This window comes from Equus przewalskii, chromosome 23 (genome assembly GCF_037783145.1).
Source record: "Equus przewalskii isolate Varuska chromosome 23, EquPr2, whole genome shotgun sequence".
NCBI lineage: Eukaryota > Metazoa > Chordata > Mammalia > Perissodactyla > Equidae > Equus > Equus przewalskii.
Window position 1 is genome coordinate 26829362 of NC_091853.1, and position 19831 is coordinate 26849192.

The window sequence follows — 19831 nt, forward strand, 5'->3', positions numbered from 1 at the left end:
TCAGGTCTTTATTTATTTCTACTCTGAACTTTATTATTTCCTTCCTTCTGCTAACTTTGGCTTACTTTGTTCTTTTTTATCTAGTTCCTTGAGGTGTAAAGTTAGATGGTTTATTTGAGATCTAATTTATTAACATATGCATTTATTACTATAAACTTTCCTCTCAGAACTGCTTTTGCTGTATCCCCTAAGATCTGATATGTTGTGTTTCCATTTTCATGTGTTTTGAGATAATTTTTATTTCCCTTTTGATTTCTTTTTTGACTCAATAATATTGAAATGTATTATTCAGTTTTCACATATTTGTAGATTTTCCAACTTTCCTCTTGTTGTTGATTTCTAGTTTCATACCATTGTGGTCAGAAAATATAGTTTGTGTGATTTCAATTCTTAAATTTGCTGAGATTTGTTTTGTGCCCTATCATATGATCTATCCTGGAAAATGTTTTGTGTACACTTGAGAAGAATGTGTATTCTGCTGCTGTTGGATGGAGTGTTCTATATATGTTTGTTAAGTCTATTTGTTCTAGACTATGGTTCAACGCCAATGTTTCCTTGTTGATTTTCTGTCTGGATGATTTGTCCATTGCTGACAGTGGGGTACTGAAGTCCCCTACTATTATTGTATTGTTGTCTATTTCTCCTTTAGATTTCTTAGCATTTGCCTAATATATTTTGGTGCTCTGATGTTGGGTGTGTAAATATTTATGATTGTTATATATTCTTGATGTATTTACTCTTTTATCATTATATAATTATCTTCATTGTCTCTTATCATTTTTGGCCCAAAGTCTATTTTGTCTGATTTAAGTACGGCTATGCCCGCTTTCTTCTGATTTCTACTTGCAAGGAATGTCCTCTTCCATCCCTTTGCTTTGAGCCTATATGTGACTTAGAACTGAAATGAGTTTCCTGTAGGTGGCATATAATTAGGCCTCATTGTTTTATCCATCTAGCCACTCTGTGCCTTTTGATTAGTGAATTCAATCCATTTATATTTAGAGTGATTATTGATATGTAAATACTTACTACTGCCATCTTATCATTTATCTTCTGGCTATTTTGTTTCTCTTTCTTTCTGTTTCTCTCTACTTTTGTAAAGTGGTAGTTTTCCATACTGATTTTCTTGGTCTCCTCTTTTTTTATGTTTTGTGAGTCTAGACTTTGTTTTGTGGTTACCATGTGACTTACATAAAACATCTCATAGATAAAAAAGTCCTTTTTATGCTGATTACATCTTATCTTTATTCACCTATAAATTTTCCACCCTTCTACTCCTGGTCTTTTATACTTTTGAAGTCACAATTTAAATCTCTTTATGCCGTGAATTCATAGCAGCTATAGTTATTTTTTGCTCTTTTCCTTAAGCCTTTACACTATAATTAAGTGGTTAACACACCATTCTAACATAGAGTTACAGTTTTCTAATTCTGAACGTTTATTTTTCACCTTTGCTAGAGTATTGTGTACTTTCATTTGCTTTTATGTCAATAATTAGCATCTTTTCATTTCAGCTTGAAGAACTCCTGTCAGCCTTTTTTTTGCAAAGTAGGTCCAGTGGCAGTGAACTCCCTCAGTTTTTGTTTGTCTGGGAAAGCCTTTATCTCTTCTCCAGACCTGAAGGATAACTTTGCCAAATAAAGTATTCTTGGCTAGCAACTTTTATCTTTGATCACTTTGAATATGTCATTCCACTCTTTCCTGGCCAGTAGAGTTTCTGCTGAGAAATCCACTGATAGCCTAATGGGGGTTCTTTTGTAGGTTACTTTCTTTTTCTCCATGGCTGCCTTTAGGATTCTTTATTTATCATTGATTTTTGACAGTTTCGTTATAATGTATCTTGGAGGAGGTCTTTGTATTGAGATAATAGGGTGTTCTACTAGCTTCTTGGAGTTGTATGTTTAATTCCTTTCCCAGGTTTGGAAAGTTCTCAGCTATTATTTCTCTAAATACACTCTCTGCCCCCTTCTTCCTCTCCTCTCCTTCTGGTAGATCAATTATTCTTATATTTGTTTTTCTCATCATATCTGATAGCTCTCATAGGGTTTCCTTACTTTTTAAAAATCTTAGTTCTTGCTCTTCTTCTGAGTCATTTCTAAATTACCAGCCTCCAGGTTGCTAATTCTTTCTTCAATCTGATCTGCCCTATTTCCTAAGCTCTCTAATGCATTCCTCAGCTGATTCATTGAATTCTTCATCTCCAGAATTTGTCTGTTTTTTTTTTTTTAATCTCAATCTCTTTGGTAAAGAACTCCTTCTGTTCATTAATTTTATTCCTTAGTTCATTGAATTGCCTTTCTGAGTTTTCTTGTAGCTTGTTGACTCTCTTCATAATAGCTATTTTGAATTCTTTATTAGACCACAATATTCCATGCCTTTGGGTTTGGTTGCTAGTGAATTATTATTTTCTTTTTTTGATTCCATATTACTGTGATTTTTCATAGTTTTTGACAAAATGTGCATCTGCCACCATATTTGAAGTAGCACAAACCTTTCTTAGTTGTTTACTTTGACTGTTATAGTTCAACATGTGACACTATAGCTGGAGTTTTGTATTTTCTTTGCCTGAGCTGGCTCTAGGGCAGCGCTCAGGAGCAAGGTGCTGGTATAGAAAAAAACGTGGCACAGAAAAAAAAAATCTGGCATAGAAAAGGCTGGTGGCAGAGTGTGGGGAGATGTGGGCTTAGCACCTGGGGCTTATGTGGGTTCCCATTGCCAGTAGGAAGATCCTCAAGTTGGGGTACTCCCAGAGATCCCTGGGCATACTTCCTGCTGAAATCCTGAAGCAAAGAGTAGAGAATTCATCCCTTCACTGTCCTTTGTTGTTCTCATCTGCCTCTTTCTTTTTATTCTCCTTCCCCCCCAGTCACAGAGGTTTCTTCTCAGAAATCCATGCTGCTGGAGATAAACAGTTTCCTCCAGCTGCAACCCACATAGCTGGGCAGTCAATCAGTCACCACTTTCTCTTTGTACCTCCTCTGTGAGGGAAGTTGCTGTTGCTACTGCTGGAAAAAGGAGGACTGACTCCTGGAGATTCTCCTTCTCCTCTGCATCCAAACTCGTTTCTATCCTGCTCCTATGGCATGCCTAGTTCTTCAGTCAGGCTGGCTGGACTTCCACAAATTCTCAATCTCCCTTGCTTGTCTGCCCTGTTTTGCATTCTCCAGTTTTGCTTTTTCCCCAGTTGTGACAAGTGGGGGTGGCGCAGGTTCACTGATCCCTTGGGTCTGCAGCCCCTTCAAGGTCCTATCCACATACTTTCTGGAGCACAGGTGGGTAAAAATCTCCTGGGTGTTCTGTGGTAACATGCAGAGGCACTTTTGCTTGGTGATGAATGACCAATTAGTTGTAAATAAAAGGAAAGAGAATAAAGGAACGACTCACACAGCCATGAGGCTGCCATCACTCTAGTCTTTTCTCTTTTCTTGATGAGTGGTGCCAGAGGTGGTGTATTTAACCTGAAAAGATGTTATTAAATAGTCAATAGAAAAAACTAGCTCAGCAGTAAGTAAATAACTTAACAATCTATTATAAAATCACAGAGATTATCCACATAAAATCACAAATGTGTAAAGCATAATAATACATTGATATTTTTACATGAAATAATTATTATAGACACAATCCATATCAGAAACATAAATTTCAACTATGTAAACATATGTCTGATTATTAGAAAATATTAGAAGAAAAGTATTGTAATTAGTAACAGTTTAGGAAGTTATTTGATTCTTTGTATTTTGTTACTTAAATTCATAGTAAAAAAAATAATTATGGAAAAAGCAAAACTACAGAGAAAGTAAAAACATCAGTGGTTGCCAGGGGTTGGGGTGAGGGGTGGGGTTAATAGGCAGAGCACTCAGGATTTTTAGGGGAGTGAAAATATTCAGCATGATACTGTAATGATGGATATATGTCATTATATATTTGTCCAAACCCACAGAATTTGCAACACCAAGAGTGAACCCTAATGTAAACAACGGACTTGGGTGACTATGATGTGTTAATATAGATTCACCAGTTGTAACAAAGGTACCACTCTGGTGAGGGATATTGATAATGGGGGAAACTATGCATGTGTAGGTGCTGGGGGATGTGGGAAATCTCTGTACCTTCCCCTCAATTTTTCCGTGAACCTAAAACTGCTCTAAAAAATTGTCTTGTGGTTGGCCCAGTGGCATACTGTTGGAGTTCCCACACTCCACTTTGGTGGCCCCGGGCTTGTAGGTTTGGATCCTGGGTGCGGACCTAGCACCGCTCATCAGACAAAGCTGTGGTGGCATCCCACATGAAAAAAGAATAGAGGAAGACTGCACAGATGTGAAGTCAGAGCCAATCTTCCAAACACACACACACACACACACACACACACACACACACACAAATTAAAAGCTAAGCTGTTGTTTACCACATTTTCCCTTACTCCAGGTATATCTTGTGAGCCACCCCCAGCCATATCCAATGGAGACTACTACAGCAGCAATGGAAATGTTTTTCAATATGCAACAGTGGTCACTTATCGGTGTCTCACTGGGCCAGATGGAGAAAAGCTATTTGACCTCGTGGGAGAACAGTCGATTTTCTGTACCAGCAAAGACAATCAGCTTGGAGTTTGGAGCAGCCCTCCTCCTCAGTGTGTTTCTGCTAGTAAATGCACAACTCCAGAAGTTGAAAATGGAATTAGACTATCCGGAAATAAGAGTTTATTTTCCTTAAGTGAGATTGTGAGATTTAGATGTCAGCCTGGCTTTGTCATGAAAGGGTCCAACGTTGTGCAATGCTGGGCCAACAACACATGGGTTCCTGAGCTGCCAAGCTGTTCCAGGGGTGAGTTTCATCTGTTGAGACTCTGCTGGGGGTCTGTGCAGCAGTGTAAATGATGAGTTGTTGAAATTAAAGAAGCTGTGTGTATGAGTGTGTGTGCATGCACAAGGATGATGAAATTGTTATAAACACTCTAAACATACTACTAACTCTTTTATGTTCTCTCTGATAATAATAATTGTCAAAAAGTAATGGTTTGCTCTGTGTCATCTGTAACACACATTTTATATGCATTGTTTAATACTTAGAGCAAAAACGTGAGGCAGGAACTATTCTTACTCCCTTTTACTTTGAGAAATCTTAGTCTTAGAAATGTTAACATTTCTAAGGTCACAGAGCTAGTAAATAACAGAACAAGGCCTGCAATTCAAGAGCCTTTCTGATTGCAGAACCTAATAATAATGTATAGTGAGATGTAAGATGAAAATAATGTATGATAACAATGACATAGATCTATCATCGGAGGGGTCAGTAGGCAAATGAGCCATGGGACCTAAATGATAGCATCAGATTACAAAAGGCCTTAGACTTCAGGAATTCTGTTCCAACTCTTCCATGTTATTACTGAAAACCCTCAGGCTCTGAAAGGGGAAGTGACTGGCTCAAATACAAGCAAATATTTTTAAAAATTTTTATTCAGTTATATATGGTTAAGATTGAGGCTCAAATGTGTTCTGATGCCCTGAGCACACACCAACTGGGCTATGGAAGGAGTCACCCAAAATTTGAGTCAAAATATGCTCTAAGCAACATGTTGTCTCTTCAGAAATTCAAGCTTTTTTCTTTTAAGGGGATCGTGTTCTTGATGGCTTCCCTTGTCCTCTTGGGTTGGACTTGGGTGACTAAATGGCTGGCTTAGCAGTGGAGGGGGAAGAATCTGGGCTGGCACATAGGGACCAGGAGGGGGCTTACAGTTCTGAAAGAGGAGCTGGGAGGAAAACTGAAAGGGGACGTGTGACTGACTGTACAGTGAGTGAGGAGAGGGAGTCTGTCAGATGAGACTTGGGCAAATGTGTCCCTTGTTGTTGCCAGAAAGGCTACCTTTCTAGGAACTGTAAGAGCAGAACTAGCCACCAGCACTCACGGCTATGTCCTGGATGGCCAGTACTGGAGAGCAAAAGGAATATTCTGCTTGTAGTCTTAGGAACGTTTTAGTAGAAGAAAAACAGACAAGGTGTTTAGAGAGACCTTGGTTCTAGTCACAGCTCTGCTCTCTGGCCTTGGTTTGCTCATCAGTAAAATGTGAGTACTGAATTACCAGATCTTTTCTCTTAAAATCTATACTCTCTTCTTAGGATTTTTAAGCTCCTGGCAGGCAGAGGGTACTGCAAAAATATTTTCCCATAACTGACAGGTACTTTGCTGTTCTTTCCCCAGCATGTCAGCTGCCTCCAGAAATCCCACACGGGAAGCACACTCCAAACAACAAGGATGACTTTTCCCCTGGGCAGGAAGTGTTCTACAGCTGTGAGCCCGGCTATGATCTCAGAGGGGCTGCTTCTCTGCGCTGTACGCCCCAAGGAGACTGGAGCCCAGAAGCCCCAAGATGTGCAGGTGGCTACACTCTCATCTGGTTTGCAGATCAACAATCTCTTTCTCCCTCAGATGGCAGTCTTAGTCCTGTTTTTTCCTCCTAGTGAAATCATGTGCTGACTTCCTGGACCAACTCCCTAATGGTCGGGTGCTCTTTCCACTAAATTTCCAGCTTGGGGCAGAAGTGTCCTTCATTTGTGATGAGGGGTGAGTGTATTCTGCAATAGAACCAGGGACTCATTGCTGGATAGTCACTCTCTTGGGTTCAGGGGTCAATCCAAAAAGTGGGGCTGACCAATGGAAAAGAAGTGCCCAGGGAGGTTAACTTCTGGTAGTTTTGAAATAAGTGTAGGGTACCACTCAGTGGCACCACTATTAGGAAATAAAGAAAATGGCATAATAATTCAATGTCAAGTATAAACATAAATACAGATGCTGACCTTGAATTCATAGTTGGAACTGGAAGTAAGTGGGTAAATAGTTGTTTGGGGTCAGGAAAATATAATTTTATGGAAGTATGCTAGTAAAAAGTTTGACGTATAAGACAAAAATTATTTGCATTGTGATAAAAGTCAGCCAAGGGTTGTTTCAGGAAACTTAAAACCAATCAACAGTGGAATTTGTAACAGTGTATGGATAAGTTTTTTTAATCTAATCATATGTCTTCGCACCAGTAATGTCCTTGGCACTGAGATCTAATGGCGGATGTTATTGTTTTAGGTAGTCTTATTAGACATTAATGCAGATCTCGTACTTTCAGTGGTTTGCACTATCTGTCCGTGGGAGGTACCAAGATTGGGAAATACAGCAGTTATTTTTAACACTTTCTAAGGAATCTTTGACATTTACAAAGCCTACCACCCAACAGGGATCAGCAGATTTCAGAGGGACAACTGGAGGCATTAATATGCTGGGCCTTTCAGGGTGGCAAACACTCCTCCCCTCATCCCTCTTATTTTCCTAGAACATTTGGCCCATATGATCCCATGAGCCTCTTTCTGGCCCTTACAAATGTCGTGGCAAAAGAACACTGTCGTTCTCTTTCAAGATGTTCTCTGCTTTTCTCACCCAGATGGAGAGCTGTTCTTCCTCATAACCCACTAATTAGAATAAGTGGGATGTCAGAGGGCTGTCAGTGCGAGATGGCTGTGGGTCTAGAGCACAGGAAGGAGTGCAGCCTGTGTTCAGTGACTTCTGTAGGTGACACTGGGCTATGATGTCTGTATAACTATTAGATGTACAAGTTCTGATTGCTTTGTGTGTCACAGGATATTGTGATTCTTTAGAATAATATGGCTTCTGAGTTTCTGCCAGCTACTGAATTCAGGTCCCTAATGAACTGAGACTTTCAGCTGGGCCTGAACCTACACGGCAAATGGTATTTATGCTGAATTGAGAAAGCTGAGTATGTCAGCGACGAGATGAAGGGAGAGATGGAAATTGCTCACATGTTAGTACTCCTTATTTTTCTTTAGGTTCCGATTAAAAGGCAGCTCCACTAGTCGTTGTGTCTTGGTTGGAATGAAAAGCCTTTGGAGCAGCAGTGTTCCTGTGTGTGAGCGTGAGTAGAAGGAACAACTATGCAGCCTGGATATCCCCCTTATTTTTTGTTCCAGCGTGTTTTGCCTCGTGGAATCACCTGTTGTCTGGATCTTTATTTAACTACTGATAAGATCCTTCTTTGTTAGAAGAATTTCAAAGGGGCCTTGTAGGTCTTATACATCGTGTGTTTATGTTACTAATCCGTAAATCACTAATTTAATGTCAGTGTTGAATTTTGTGGGGAATATGTGGGGAGAAACTAGATGACATAAAGTTACACCAAAACTTATTTATTCATTTATTTTTAGTTTCACCATCAAGGAGTGACCTCTCTTAAATGTTTATGTCCTTTTATCCCCCTACATCTCTAAACTATTTATTCAGCCTGTTATTTAGTCCATAGTATTTACCGAGGAAGGGCTTCCCATGGGCCAGGACTTTCCATGTGGGGAGAGGACTGAACAGGAAGGTCTTATCCCTGCTCTCATGGAGTTCATTTTCTACTTGGGAGGCAATGATGAACAAGAAAGTAAATAGGTAAACAAACAAAAAATAGAATATATAAAAAGGTATGTTAAAAAGTGATGTGTTATAGAGAAAATAAAACAGAGTTATGTGATAAGTTAGTATGCTGCAGGGAAGTGAGTCAATATTTGAATTGATGAGCTGAGGTGCCCTAAATTTCAAAACCACCCACTTAAATAAACATACCAAAGATTCAGAAATTGATAAATAGATCAAAGTGTTTCATATATACCACAAGACATTACTGATTTATCCTACTCTGTTTACTAAAGTAAGGCAAGACTTTTTTAAATCTCTTTTTCCTAATGGTCAAAAATTGTTCACTGTAATTTGGATTTTGTTAAAACACCTTGCTAGAAATCTATCTGGACACCTTATGGGATTATGGTGGAACTTTATAAGAACATTCAGTATGTGTAAATCTCAGACATCCAACAAACAGCCATCCTGAGACACACACAGCTGAAAATAAGTAAACTTTGGATAAACACAAACACAGATAAAATCCAGCATGGGAAGTCAATCATTGTTTTATGCACTAAGGCCTTCACTTTGTTTATTCACACAGTTCTGACAAGCTTGAGATCTCTTCCTAAATCCATATCAGATTAGAAGCACCAAATTAGTCTTAGGGAGAGAATACTAGAAGCAGATATACTAAAAGCAGAAAGAAATGATACCTGATAGCTTTGAAGAAAGAACTCCCCCCGCCCCCAAAACCAAAAGACTCCCTGGAGCCAGTTAATCTGGCTATAAAGAGCCCTATAGGAATCAATGTATTCTGACGACACTATTGTATATTTGGTATTGGTACTGATGACAATGGTCTTGAGTCATCAAGAAACATTTACATCTGCTGAAAATGATAATCTATGTTTAATAAACTTTACAAAGATTTCCCTGGAACCTCAGATCTTTGTCTCGTACTCCATTGTCAACCCAGGACTCTTACGATGCCTCACATAAAGTAGGCTATCATATGTTGCTGAAAAAAACAACTTAATCACCTTCCAAATGGATTAAACACTTAGTTACCAAGGGATTTTGGAATTTGACAATAAATTGTAATTTAAGTCTCACTTCAGTTAGTTCCTTCTCAGAAAAACCCATACTTATTTAAATTGCATCCACCTTAGTTGTGTTCTCATAGAAAAAAAATTTATTCATAACACAGTCCCAGGGCACTATTATTGTATAATCATTTTGATTGAAATTCTAATGGAACCTAAAGCCCTTGTGTTCCTTCTAGAAATCTTTTGTCCAAATCCTCCGGCTATCCTTAACGGGCGCCACACAGGAACTTCTCTGGGAGACATTCCCTATGGAAAAGAAATTACTTACACATGTGACCCGCACCCAGTCAGAGGGATGACCTTCAACCTCGTCGGGGAGAGCACCATCCGCTGCACAAGTGACAGTCAAGGGAATGGGTTCTGGAGCAGCCCTGCCCCTCGCTGTGAACCTTCTGGTTCTGCTGGTCAGTGCACATTTCCCCACGCTCCTGATGGATCAGAATATCTAGGCGAGAACCTCCATATTTATATAGTGACAGTCATTTATATTTCTGAACGTGGCTTTGTTGTGAATGTCAGACAGAGAATTACCTGCCGAGTGAGTAACAGATGGGTTCTAGATGAGCCACTTTATGTCCCAATTGGTGGTTATTCTGATGACCCTGCTGGAGTGAGGACTGTGGGATGGTGAGGAGAGGAAGACTGGAGAGCAGAGAGAATCAGTGAGGTCTGGATCTTACAGAGAATATTTCCAAAGCACTGAAAACAAATGCCAGAGAAAATACTCTGTTATGCCATCTATACCAATTTTCATACTAGATAGATGGGTGTGAAGAGCAAAACATACATGTTGATGGCAGTAATTTACTTCGGAATTGATAATGCTATAGAAATAGTTAAAGAAACTCTGATGTATGCATTTACACTCCTTTTGTTACTTCTAAGTGTTCTGCTCACCCAGTGACTCTATTTTGTTGAATTTTCATCTCATCTTTTGCAAAGGGAACTCCGGATGCCCTGGAGAAGTGGAGTTCAAGGCTGTGTTCTTGGTCTCTGTAGCTCATTCCTCTTCTGTATTAGTCTGGCTTTAAATGACAGTACCTGACAATTGTAGGCTCATTATGACCGTGATTGTCCACATGAGCTCCATCCTCCACTGAGGACAGACAACATTGAATTGGTAGTTTGTAGATCCCCATGGCACCTCCATCTGGTACAAGTTACAGGTAGAGAATATGGATGATCCTGTTTCAAGGCTGAGAGGTCTGGGTTAAGAGAATCAGTCTTCCCACTGATCAGCAAACATTTAGTGCCTTGGGAACTTGCCTGCCTTGGGTCTTCCTGTGGCTCTAATAGCCAGAGAAATTAATAGATGTCTTGGCATGTTTATACTTCTTTAATTGAATGTCTTTTCTTGTGTTTTGGGGGGAACTTGCTTTTAGCATGCCCACATCCACCCAAGATCCACAATGGGCATAAGATTGGAGGACGTGCATCTCCGTATCTTCCTGGGATGACTGTCACCTACACTTGTGACCCAGGCTACCTGTTGGTGGGAAACGCCTTCATTTTCTGTACACACCTGGGAACCTGGAGCCAGTCTGATCATTATTGCAAAGGTATTTCTTATTCTTGCTTGGTTTTTATGGAAAATTGATGCCTGAGGCTAATAAGTCTGAGAGATCATTTCTAAGAGATCATGAAATGAGTATCAACAGAGGACGAGAAAAGCAGAACAAAAGGTAGGAAGGATCTCAACTCTACTGAATAAGTAGGAAGAACTGATTGAATTTCCAGTAATACAACAGACATCAAACACCAGTTTAAAATGATTCACAAGCTTTTAACTAATAAAATATTTCAGCTCTAAAGTTCCTCAGAGGGTCACAGGTGGTCCTCACAAATACCCTTAGAAGGTAAATAAGAGACTAGAAATACACTTTGTGAGGAAAATTGAAGCCTGAAGCAAGGTTGAGAGCAATTAATTCCTCGAATTATTGGATATGGAGCCACATTATAATCTCCAAGCCCAAAAGTGATGTGTTTATTTCATCTCTTCCCTGGAACAAGTCCCCAGGAATTATTTCCTTTATTCTTATGTTTGCAAAAATGGCTTCTGACTTAAAAATCTTTGTTGGCATTATTCCAAAAAGGTACAAAATGTGGATAATAAATAATATGACTAGGCATGGTACTGAGGTCTTTACAAAAGTCATTTGTGTTTCTCCAAATGAATCTGATGAGGTGGGATTATTATTCTTGCCATCTTCCAGTAGAGGACACTAAAGTTTAGAAAGATCCAGTAACTAGTTCATGGTCCACAGCTTATAAGTGGTGGTGGCCAGGATTGCAGCCCTGCTCAGCCTCTGCTTTTGAACATTGCACTGTATACTGTCTCCTTTTAAATGTGGTTCTTTGACTTTGCAAAACTACAATTTTAGTGATTTTGCTTTGTTTGTTTCTTCTTTTCTTTCTTTTTAGAAATACTAGGCTTAGGGCAGGGAGGAAGGAGGAGACATTTCAGACACGCCTGTGTTTCTACTATTAAGGAGCAGTTAGTCCTGTGGTTGCTGTGATTATAGGGTCATAGGGCCATCCACAACCTAAATGTCTCAGAAATCCTTCTTGTCCTCCCAGCTCTCTGACTTTAGAAATAAAGAAATTGAGGGCCACCACAGAGATGGTAAGTGACTCTCCTATATTTATTTGCAAAGATGGACTTCACAAACTACAGAGTCCCTGTGGCTCTGCAGACAGCAGAAAGCTCACCCCTCCTTGCTTTAGTTACATTTAGAAGTATGAAGATTCAGGGAATAGTTCAAAGATCAATTATAGAAATTAAGACTTTGGGGAAGTTATTCTCCTGAAGATAAAGTGTAATATTCTCATCTCTTGGCAGCTGCTTTCCTTTTATTTAAGTAAAATTCTTTTTGTCTTAATAACTGCCCTCCTCAAACATGCTTTATTGCAGTCATTCTCTGTCTGAGTATTAGCGAAATCAGTCAGGAATCTTGTTAAAAGGAAGATTCTTAAGCTCTATTCCCAAAAACTCTGATTCTGACATTTTGAGATGGGGTCCAGAGGTCTATTTTTAACAAACCCATCAGAATATGCTGATGTAGAAAGACCATAGACCTTACTTTGGGAAATAGCACTTCGCCTTGTTGTTTCTTATAAAGAAAAAAAAGAATTTAGGCTAATTTTGAGACTACCACAACTAAGAAGCAGGCTTTGCTAGAATTGAAGAAGGTATCCATGACTGGACAGAGAAAGAAAGCAAAAGAAAGAATGAGCTAAAAGAGATAAAATATAGTAGAAAAATGATATTTTAAATTCAGAATCATGATTTACTAACTTCTTTGTTCTATGTATAGAAATGAGCCAGAAACATGCATTTAATCAAGAGGCAAAATACTAGTATTTGTTATACGCCCAGAGAGAGTTAATGTGATATTCTTGTTTCCTTATGGTGTGACCCAAGTGGATCCAGGGCTGGAACTTGATTATCCTAACTCCTAAACTTTCCACAACTTTCCAGTTGCAGAGTTATCAATAATTAAAAGTGGATGTGTAGTACATTTTATATTCCCTTACTTTACCTAGGAAATGAAAGTCAGATAATTTAAATCATAGGGTGTGTGTGTGTGGGGGGGGGGTGTCAGTAATTCTTGCTTGAAAACATGACCTTTCTTTGCTGAAGGCAAAGTAGGTTTAGGGTTATAGATGTTTCCATTACAGCAGTTTCAACTAACAATTAACAATAAAATATCAATTTCCTTCTGATTTTTCTAATTTCAGAGGTAAAATGTAGCCTCCCACAGTTTATGAATGGAATCCAGAAGGAGATGAAAATTAAAAACATCTATCACTATGGAGATAATGTAACTTTGGAGTGTGAAGATGGATATAGTCTGAAAGGCAGTCCCCAGAGCCAGTGCCAGGCAGATAACACATGGGACCCTCCTCTGGCCATATGTACATCTCGTAAGTGCAAGTGCAATAATGTATGTCCTTCCCAGTTGTAGTTACTGTTGATTCATTCATCCATACTGTCATCTAATGTAGTGTGATGTTTATGGCATGTGCTAAGAACTAAGGAGTGGAATAGGAGCTCCTAATTCTTCCCCAAAAGCCCTTAGCAATGAAAGTGAGGCCAGCCTTGCTCTCCTTACACTTCTCAATCCACCCACCTTTCCTCAAGGCCCTTTCTGAACCTTTTTTATCTACTCTATTGTTGCTTGAACCACACAATAATGATTTGTTTATAGTCTGTGGGCCTTAAAATTCAGGAGCACATCAGTAGTAGAGCAGGCCTTCAAGAATGTTTTCAGCATCAGTCAGGGAGCACCGTTCAAGTTGCAGAGACCAGATGAACGGTCTCGCTCACCAGTGTAGGCTATAGGATTTTAAGCTGGTACAGCTGAATACAACAGATTTAGAAATCATGTTTCACTGAGCTCACAGAAAAGCCCTCTGCTGACAAGTAGAGTGCGATGTAAGATAGAACTTGTACACATCAAGGACCTGATGAGCAAAATTAACAATGAATAACCTTTCTTAATCTAAGTTAGTGCTAGCCTATCCCCTCCAGTTCTTATGACTCTTATTTATGACACATGGTTGAACACCAAGATTATTCAAGATCTGTTTTTTTCTTTTACAGTTAGTCTCTTAAACACGTTAACTAATCTGACATGTTATTTTAAAATTATAAATTGACACTCAATTAATATCAAATTATATTCACTCCTTTGACAAAAAGCTCACTGCCTGACTGACTGAATGCCTTTAGAGTATTCTGAAGATGTGGCTGTGAGAGACAGAATATTCACATAATTGGGGGACCAACCCTATCAGATCTTAAAACAAAATATAAAGCCACAATACATAAGTCACTCTATACTAGCACAAAAATAGGCTTATAAAATAAGTGGAGCAAAACAGATATTAACAAAATAAAGGTTATTATAAATAAAAATAAAAGTATCTTACAGATAAAATATGACTGAGACATCAATCCCTGGGGAATAAAAAGATTCAAATAATATAGGTAGCATTGGAAAAAATTTAGAACTTTTTATCCTACAATAAATACCAGATATAATAAGGAGTTAAAAGTTTTAAAAGTTAACATAGAAAAACTAAAGTAAAAAAAAGAATATTTATCAAACAGCTAGAAGAAGGCCAACTTTTTTAACTTTATGATAGAGAAAATCATAAAAGGTCAAGAAATATGACTCAGGACTTATTTTGAAAAGCAAATAAGGCAGGAGACAGATGAAAAATATGTGAAAAATATAATGAGGAGTTAGTGCTATCGTACAAATAGCAGTAGCATTGTTGTGGCAGTAATAGTTATAAAAGTTAACAGATGTTGAGCACTTAATACCACTGTTCAAAGATTAGATAGATATAGATTCTATAACTATGTAAAAACCTAGATGCATAGGAAAATGGACCAGAAAGGAATGTACCAAAACACTTCAGGGTAGTAGGATTATGGGTGATATTTTTCTTTTGTCCTGTTTTATAAACTTTCTGCTGGAATTATATTACTTTTATGATAAAATATTAAGTTAAAAAGAAAAATAATACTTTGCTGAGTGCACAAGATGAAATGAGTTTGTGTGAGTACAATCAGTGGCTTTTTATAACAGAAAATACTGTGTACTGAAAACATCAGGATGAACCGTCACCAGCTGAGAGCTCCTGTGTGATCACGCTGTGCGCTCAACTGATGTGTTGTGGCTTTTGTCTTCCCATTAGGCCCACGTGATGCTCTCATAGTCGGTAAGTTTTATGAAGGGTTTACTGAGGAACTCTAGCAACTTTAACAGTAAGTATCCACTTTAATGAATGAAATGTAAAAAGACAGATCAAAATGTCATATTGCAATTTCAATCAGAAAGAAAATAATGATAAATTCAGGCCTTGCTGTGGCAAAACTGGTATCTTCACATGCATATAGAGTAAGTGCCTTTTATCAAAGGTTCTATACTATCTTTGAACCACTATAAATGAACAATCATTCTTATTTTAATGTGGCGGGACAATGCAACTTCCCTTTTCATTTACCACTGGGGAATATTCTTCAGGATGGTAGTCGTGCCCATTTGCACAAATTGAAAGCCACAAAGACCAATTTTCTTAGCCAATTTCTGTGATCTGCTTGAGTAAGAGGGATAGTTTTGTGATAGAGTTTGCTTCAAAGGGAATTGGCAGGGTCTGTTGCACAGAATAGCTCCTGCCTTGTGCCTTCCACAAGAGACACACGCAGGGCCGCAGAGAGCTGGAGCCCAGGAGCTCCAGTGCCATTATCACCTACTTGTTGAAAAGCTGCTGTTGGACTACAGATCACAAAACTGCTCTGCTCACCCCTTATCTATAACCCTGTGGTGGTAAGACTAATGCGCTAGATTAAACCAGGAACAGAGGCGAAATCTTAAAGGTTAGCCTGTGTGGGATGCTTTTTAAAGCAGACTTTGTAGTTACATTTAAAAAAATCATTGGCAACCTCTACTGGGACTAGATATTAGCACAGAGTTTAAAACCTTGGGGTTATATTCCCCATGCATTTAATGACCTGTTTTACTGCCTAGGCATATTCTTCGGTATGATCTTCTTTATTGTACCCATCATTATTTCCTGTTGGATGGTTCTAAAACGCAAAAAAGGGTAAGTAGAGCCATGTTCTCCTAGAAAATGCTTATTACTATACTTGTCTCCTTTTGGAAGCCAAAGAGAATTAAAAGAAAACCTCAGGAAAAACAAAAAACTGAAAAACACTACCACATAAACAGACATAGTAATTCTTCTAAAGAAGGCCCTTGATGCACATTATGGATAGAGAAGTATTCACACTAAAAGAAATGTATATGACGCTAAGAACACATTTTTTAAAAAGCTTGGAATTTTAAGGACTCGAGTTTTATAAAAGGGAAGATGGGCAGAAGGAATTTTTACAAAGGTGTTGGTGAGGCTGTTGGTATCTCAGTTTTGTTGAGACCTTCTAGACTCTAGCCTCTTTACACAGACCCTATCAGGGCTCTAGAAGTTAGATAGTGGGTCCCACTGGTACACATATCACGGCTGCCAGTGTGGAAGAATTGAGGCTTTGCTTTGGGTACTAAGAAAATAAATAAATCTTCTATAAACACCATTTACTTTTTTTTTTTTCAGTTTTTTTTATTGAGTTATTGATAGGTTACAATCTTGTGAAATTTCAATTGTACATTAATGTTTGTCAGTCATGTTGTAGGTGCACCACTTCACCCTTTGTGCCCACCCCCCACCCCACCTTTCCCCTGGTATCCACTAAACTGTTCTTGGTCCATAGTTTTAAATTCCTCATATGAGTGGAGTCATACACAGATTATCTTTCTCTTGCTGGCTTATTTCACTTAACATAATTCTCTCAAGGTCCATCCATGTTATTGCAAATGGAATGATTTTGTTCTGTTTTGCAGCTGAGTAGTATTCCATTGTATATATGTACCACATCTACTTTATCCATTCGTCTGTTGATGGGCACTTAGGTTGCTTCCACGTCTTGGCTATTGTAAACAGTGCTGCAATAAACATTGGGGTGCACAGGACTTTTGGGATTGCTGACTTCAGACTCTTTGGATAAATACCCAGTAGTGGGATGGCTGGATCGTATGGTAGTTCTATTTTTAGTTTTTTGAGGAATCTCCATACTGTTTTCCATAGTGGCTGCACCAGTTTGCATTCCCACCAGCAGTGTATGAGGGTTCCTTTTTCTCCACAACCTCTCCAACATTTGTTGCTATTAGTTTTGGATATTTTTGTCATTCTAACGGGTGTAAGGTGATATCTTAGTGTAGTTTTGATTTGCATTTCCCTGATGATCAGCGATGATGAGCATCTTTTCATGTGCCTATTGGCCATCAGTATATCTTCTTTGGAGAAATGTCTGTTCATGTCTCCAGCCCATTTTTATAAACACCATTTACTTTTTAAACTTGCAAAGACCTTGCAAAGATTAAGATCTAAATAAAGAAACATTTTTGACTGGGAAGAGAACATACACAGCTTCTGTACTAGTTGATTTAATTAGTGAGGTCAGTGTCAACGAGATCAATATTATAAACTTGAGCAAATTGTATACCCATGAGAAACAGTATGTAACTTTAGGTGAAGAGTTTTCTAAAAAATGCAGTCTCCTAAAGAAGCTTTACAGGAACTGAAGTTTTGATGTTTTACAGAGTATGCCAATACAAACTTTTTAAAAAGCAGAATATCACAGCAGAACTTCTTGCAAACAATCTAGTCATTTCCTCCTTCTCCCCCGCAGTGGGCTTTCCCACACTCTATTAAATGACCTCTTGTCATCTTTGGTTTCCACTACCCTCCTCACCATCCCCTTCCCCAGACAATGAGCTCCTTGTGAGCAGGGACCACCTATGGGCACTCAAAATAATTTTTATTTAATGATTTTTTATCTCCACTTGTACAGTAGTCAAGATTAATGATAAAAATAGCAACAGCCAACATGTTTGTTTATAAGATGCTTTACCATTTATTGACTTCTTTGGTCCTCAAACAACTCTGTGAGATATGTCGGCTTGATAATGTGGTTATCCCAAAGCAGAGAGGACTCTGAGGTGCAGAGAAATTCAGTGACTTGCTTAAAATCATGCCAATAGGAAGTTGTTAAGAGTTAAGGCTTTAGTCCCAATTACCTGACTCAAAATCTTGAACCCATTTGGCTACTCCATTGATAATTTTATTTGCCCATTTCTAAATACGACTGTATATCACTGAAATTTAGTATCCTGAACTGTGTATGGTACAAAGCTGGAATATCTCTTTTTTTTCTTTCAGTATTCCTTTTTTTCTCTGTTTTATTGGGTTTATTGTAGTTACTCTGGTATATTAAGCCAGCATCCTTCTACAGGACAGTATACAATCTCTCCTTTTTACTCTAAGTTATTAGCCTGTAAGAAGATTACAATATTTCTGTAAGGGCCTCTGTCCATATTAAGGTTTAGTGAAAAGTTTCCTGTTGGTTCACACAGATTTGCAAGTTCTTTCTGCGGTTTAACCTCACTGGCTTTATCACTAGTGAAAAAAATGCTATTATCTGCACATTTGATATTTCACTGTGTATTTACTACATCAATAATTCATAACAAATATAAAAGAAGATAAGTCTGCACTGATCACTGATGAATAATACCGTTGGACTCCTCCATTCAGAGCCTATTTATCCTTGCCTCTTGTTTCTCCCTCTCATCCAGCCCCATTTCTATACGAAACAGCCTTCTTGTTCATAGATAAAACTTTAAAGACGTCACTGGTATGATGCTTGGAGGGATAAAACTATCACGTCCCCTCTCTCTAAAGCCTCCCTGCATTACCCTGTGTCCACATTAACCCCGTCAACCAACTGGAGAGCCACGCCTTCAGCACACACTCTCCAGGGTGGTATTCTCTCACACCCCTGTACCACTCATCATCCAAGACCTCTTTCAGGACGTTCCTCCTCTAACCACTGCTCCTTGGAAGCCCATGCCTCCTGGCTGTACAACCCTCTACTCTGCCGCATGCATGGTTCTCAGGTTTGCATTTCCTCATCCTGTGAACACTGGCTCCTGACTCACAGTCGTCCTCTTTGTCTCCAGGGGTGCTGTCATTCTAATTTCCGTGAGGGTAAAGAGTAAGTGAGCAATGAGGAAGTACTGCTAAGTGGTGGAGTGAGTTAATTCTTTGTGTTTCCATTCTTAAATCCCTAAAACCAATGCAAACTTGAAACCTAAAGGTATTGGTATTCTATTACTTATCATTTCGTTTATGTAAAATGAAGTGCTTATCAAATAACACCCACAGAAGCAGAGGAGCAGACCAGGTAAGACCACAGCCTTTGCAATCAGTAAGACCTGCGCTCACACTCACTAGTTCTGAGACCCTGGGCAAGATTCTGATCCTCTCTAAACTTCCTTTTCCTTGCCTGTAAAATAGGGATAATAGTTCCTACTCCACTACACAGTGCCTTGCTTAAGATGAATGTCAGAAAATACGAACTATTGTGATTTACACATGATTGTTATTACTGACATTTAAAAGTAACTAAATACTTCCTTTTAATGTCAGTTCTCATAAGCCTTCATGACAACTAGTGCTACTGTCTTAACTGTAGGGATTAATCGTACAGAAAACAGAACTTATATCTTCACTATAGGGGAAAAAGGAAGCCTTGTGTAAGACTGCAATGCAAATCTACTAATATTTTGAAGTTTAAATGTCACGGTCTTGTGGTAAATAATATTTACTAATCAAAATTACTTTGCATTGAGATAATTAGGTGTTCTATTATCTTCATGTACTTGTATATCCAGTTTCTTCTCCAGGTTTGAGAAATTCTCAGCTATTAT

The 19831-nt window shown here is 38.6% G+C and overlaps 1 protein-coding gene and 1 long non-coding RNA gene across 4 annotated transcripts in view; one reads left to right on the top strand and one right to left on the bottom strand.

Annotated features, from left to right (window-relative positions):
- LOC139078916 (uncharacterized) overlaps positions 1 to 19831 on the bottom strand; it is a 178901-nt gene that overhangs the window by 149080 nt on the left and 9990 nt on the right. The window contains exons 3-5 of one of the 3 annotated variants that reach the window (XR_011532107.1): positions 10029 to 10196; positions 9766 to 9942; positions 1824 to 3458 (exon numbers count right to left, since the gene is read on the bottom strand). The exons of 1 other annotated variant lie outside the window; for it this stretch is intronic. This is a non-coding gene — a long non-coding RNA (uncharacterized lncRNA). Of the gene's footprint in view, positions 1 to 1137; positions 3459 to 9765; positions 9943 to 10028; positions 10197 to 19831 lie in introns of those variants that run through there. One more of the 3 variants, XR_011532106.1, reaches the window with a different exon arrangement.
- LOC103541409 (complement receptor type 2-like) overlaps positions 1 to 19831 on the top strand; it is a 144219-nt gene that overhangs the window by 115129 nt on the left and 9259 nt on the right. Inside the window, exons 41-49 of the mRNA XM_070591173.1 lie at positions 4429 to 4827; positions 6202 to 6378; positions 6462 to 6564; positions 7833 to 7918; positions 9674 to 9901; positions 10880 to 11056; positions 13236 to 13421; positions 15204 to 15227; positions 16037 to 16112. Of these exons, the coding sequence (XP_070447274.1) occupies positions 4429 to 4827; positions 6202 to 6378; positions 6462 to 6564; positions 7833 to 7918; positions 9674 to 9901; positions 10880 to 11056; positions 13236 to 13421; positions 15204 to 15227; positions 16037 to 16112 (1456 nt within the window). The remainder of the gene's footprint in view (positions 1 to 4428; positions 4828 to 6201; positions 6379 to 6461; positions 6565 to 7832; positions 7919 to 9673; positions 9902 to 10879; positions 11057 to 13235; positions 13422 to 15203; positions 15228 to 16036; positions 16113 to 19831) is intronic.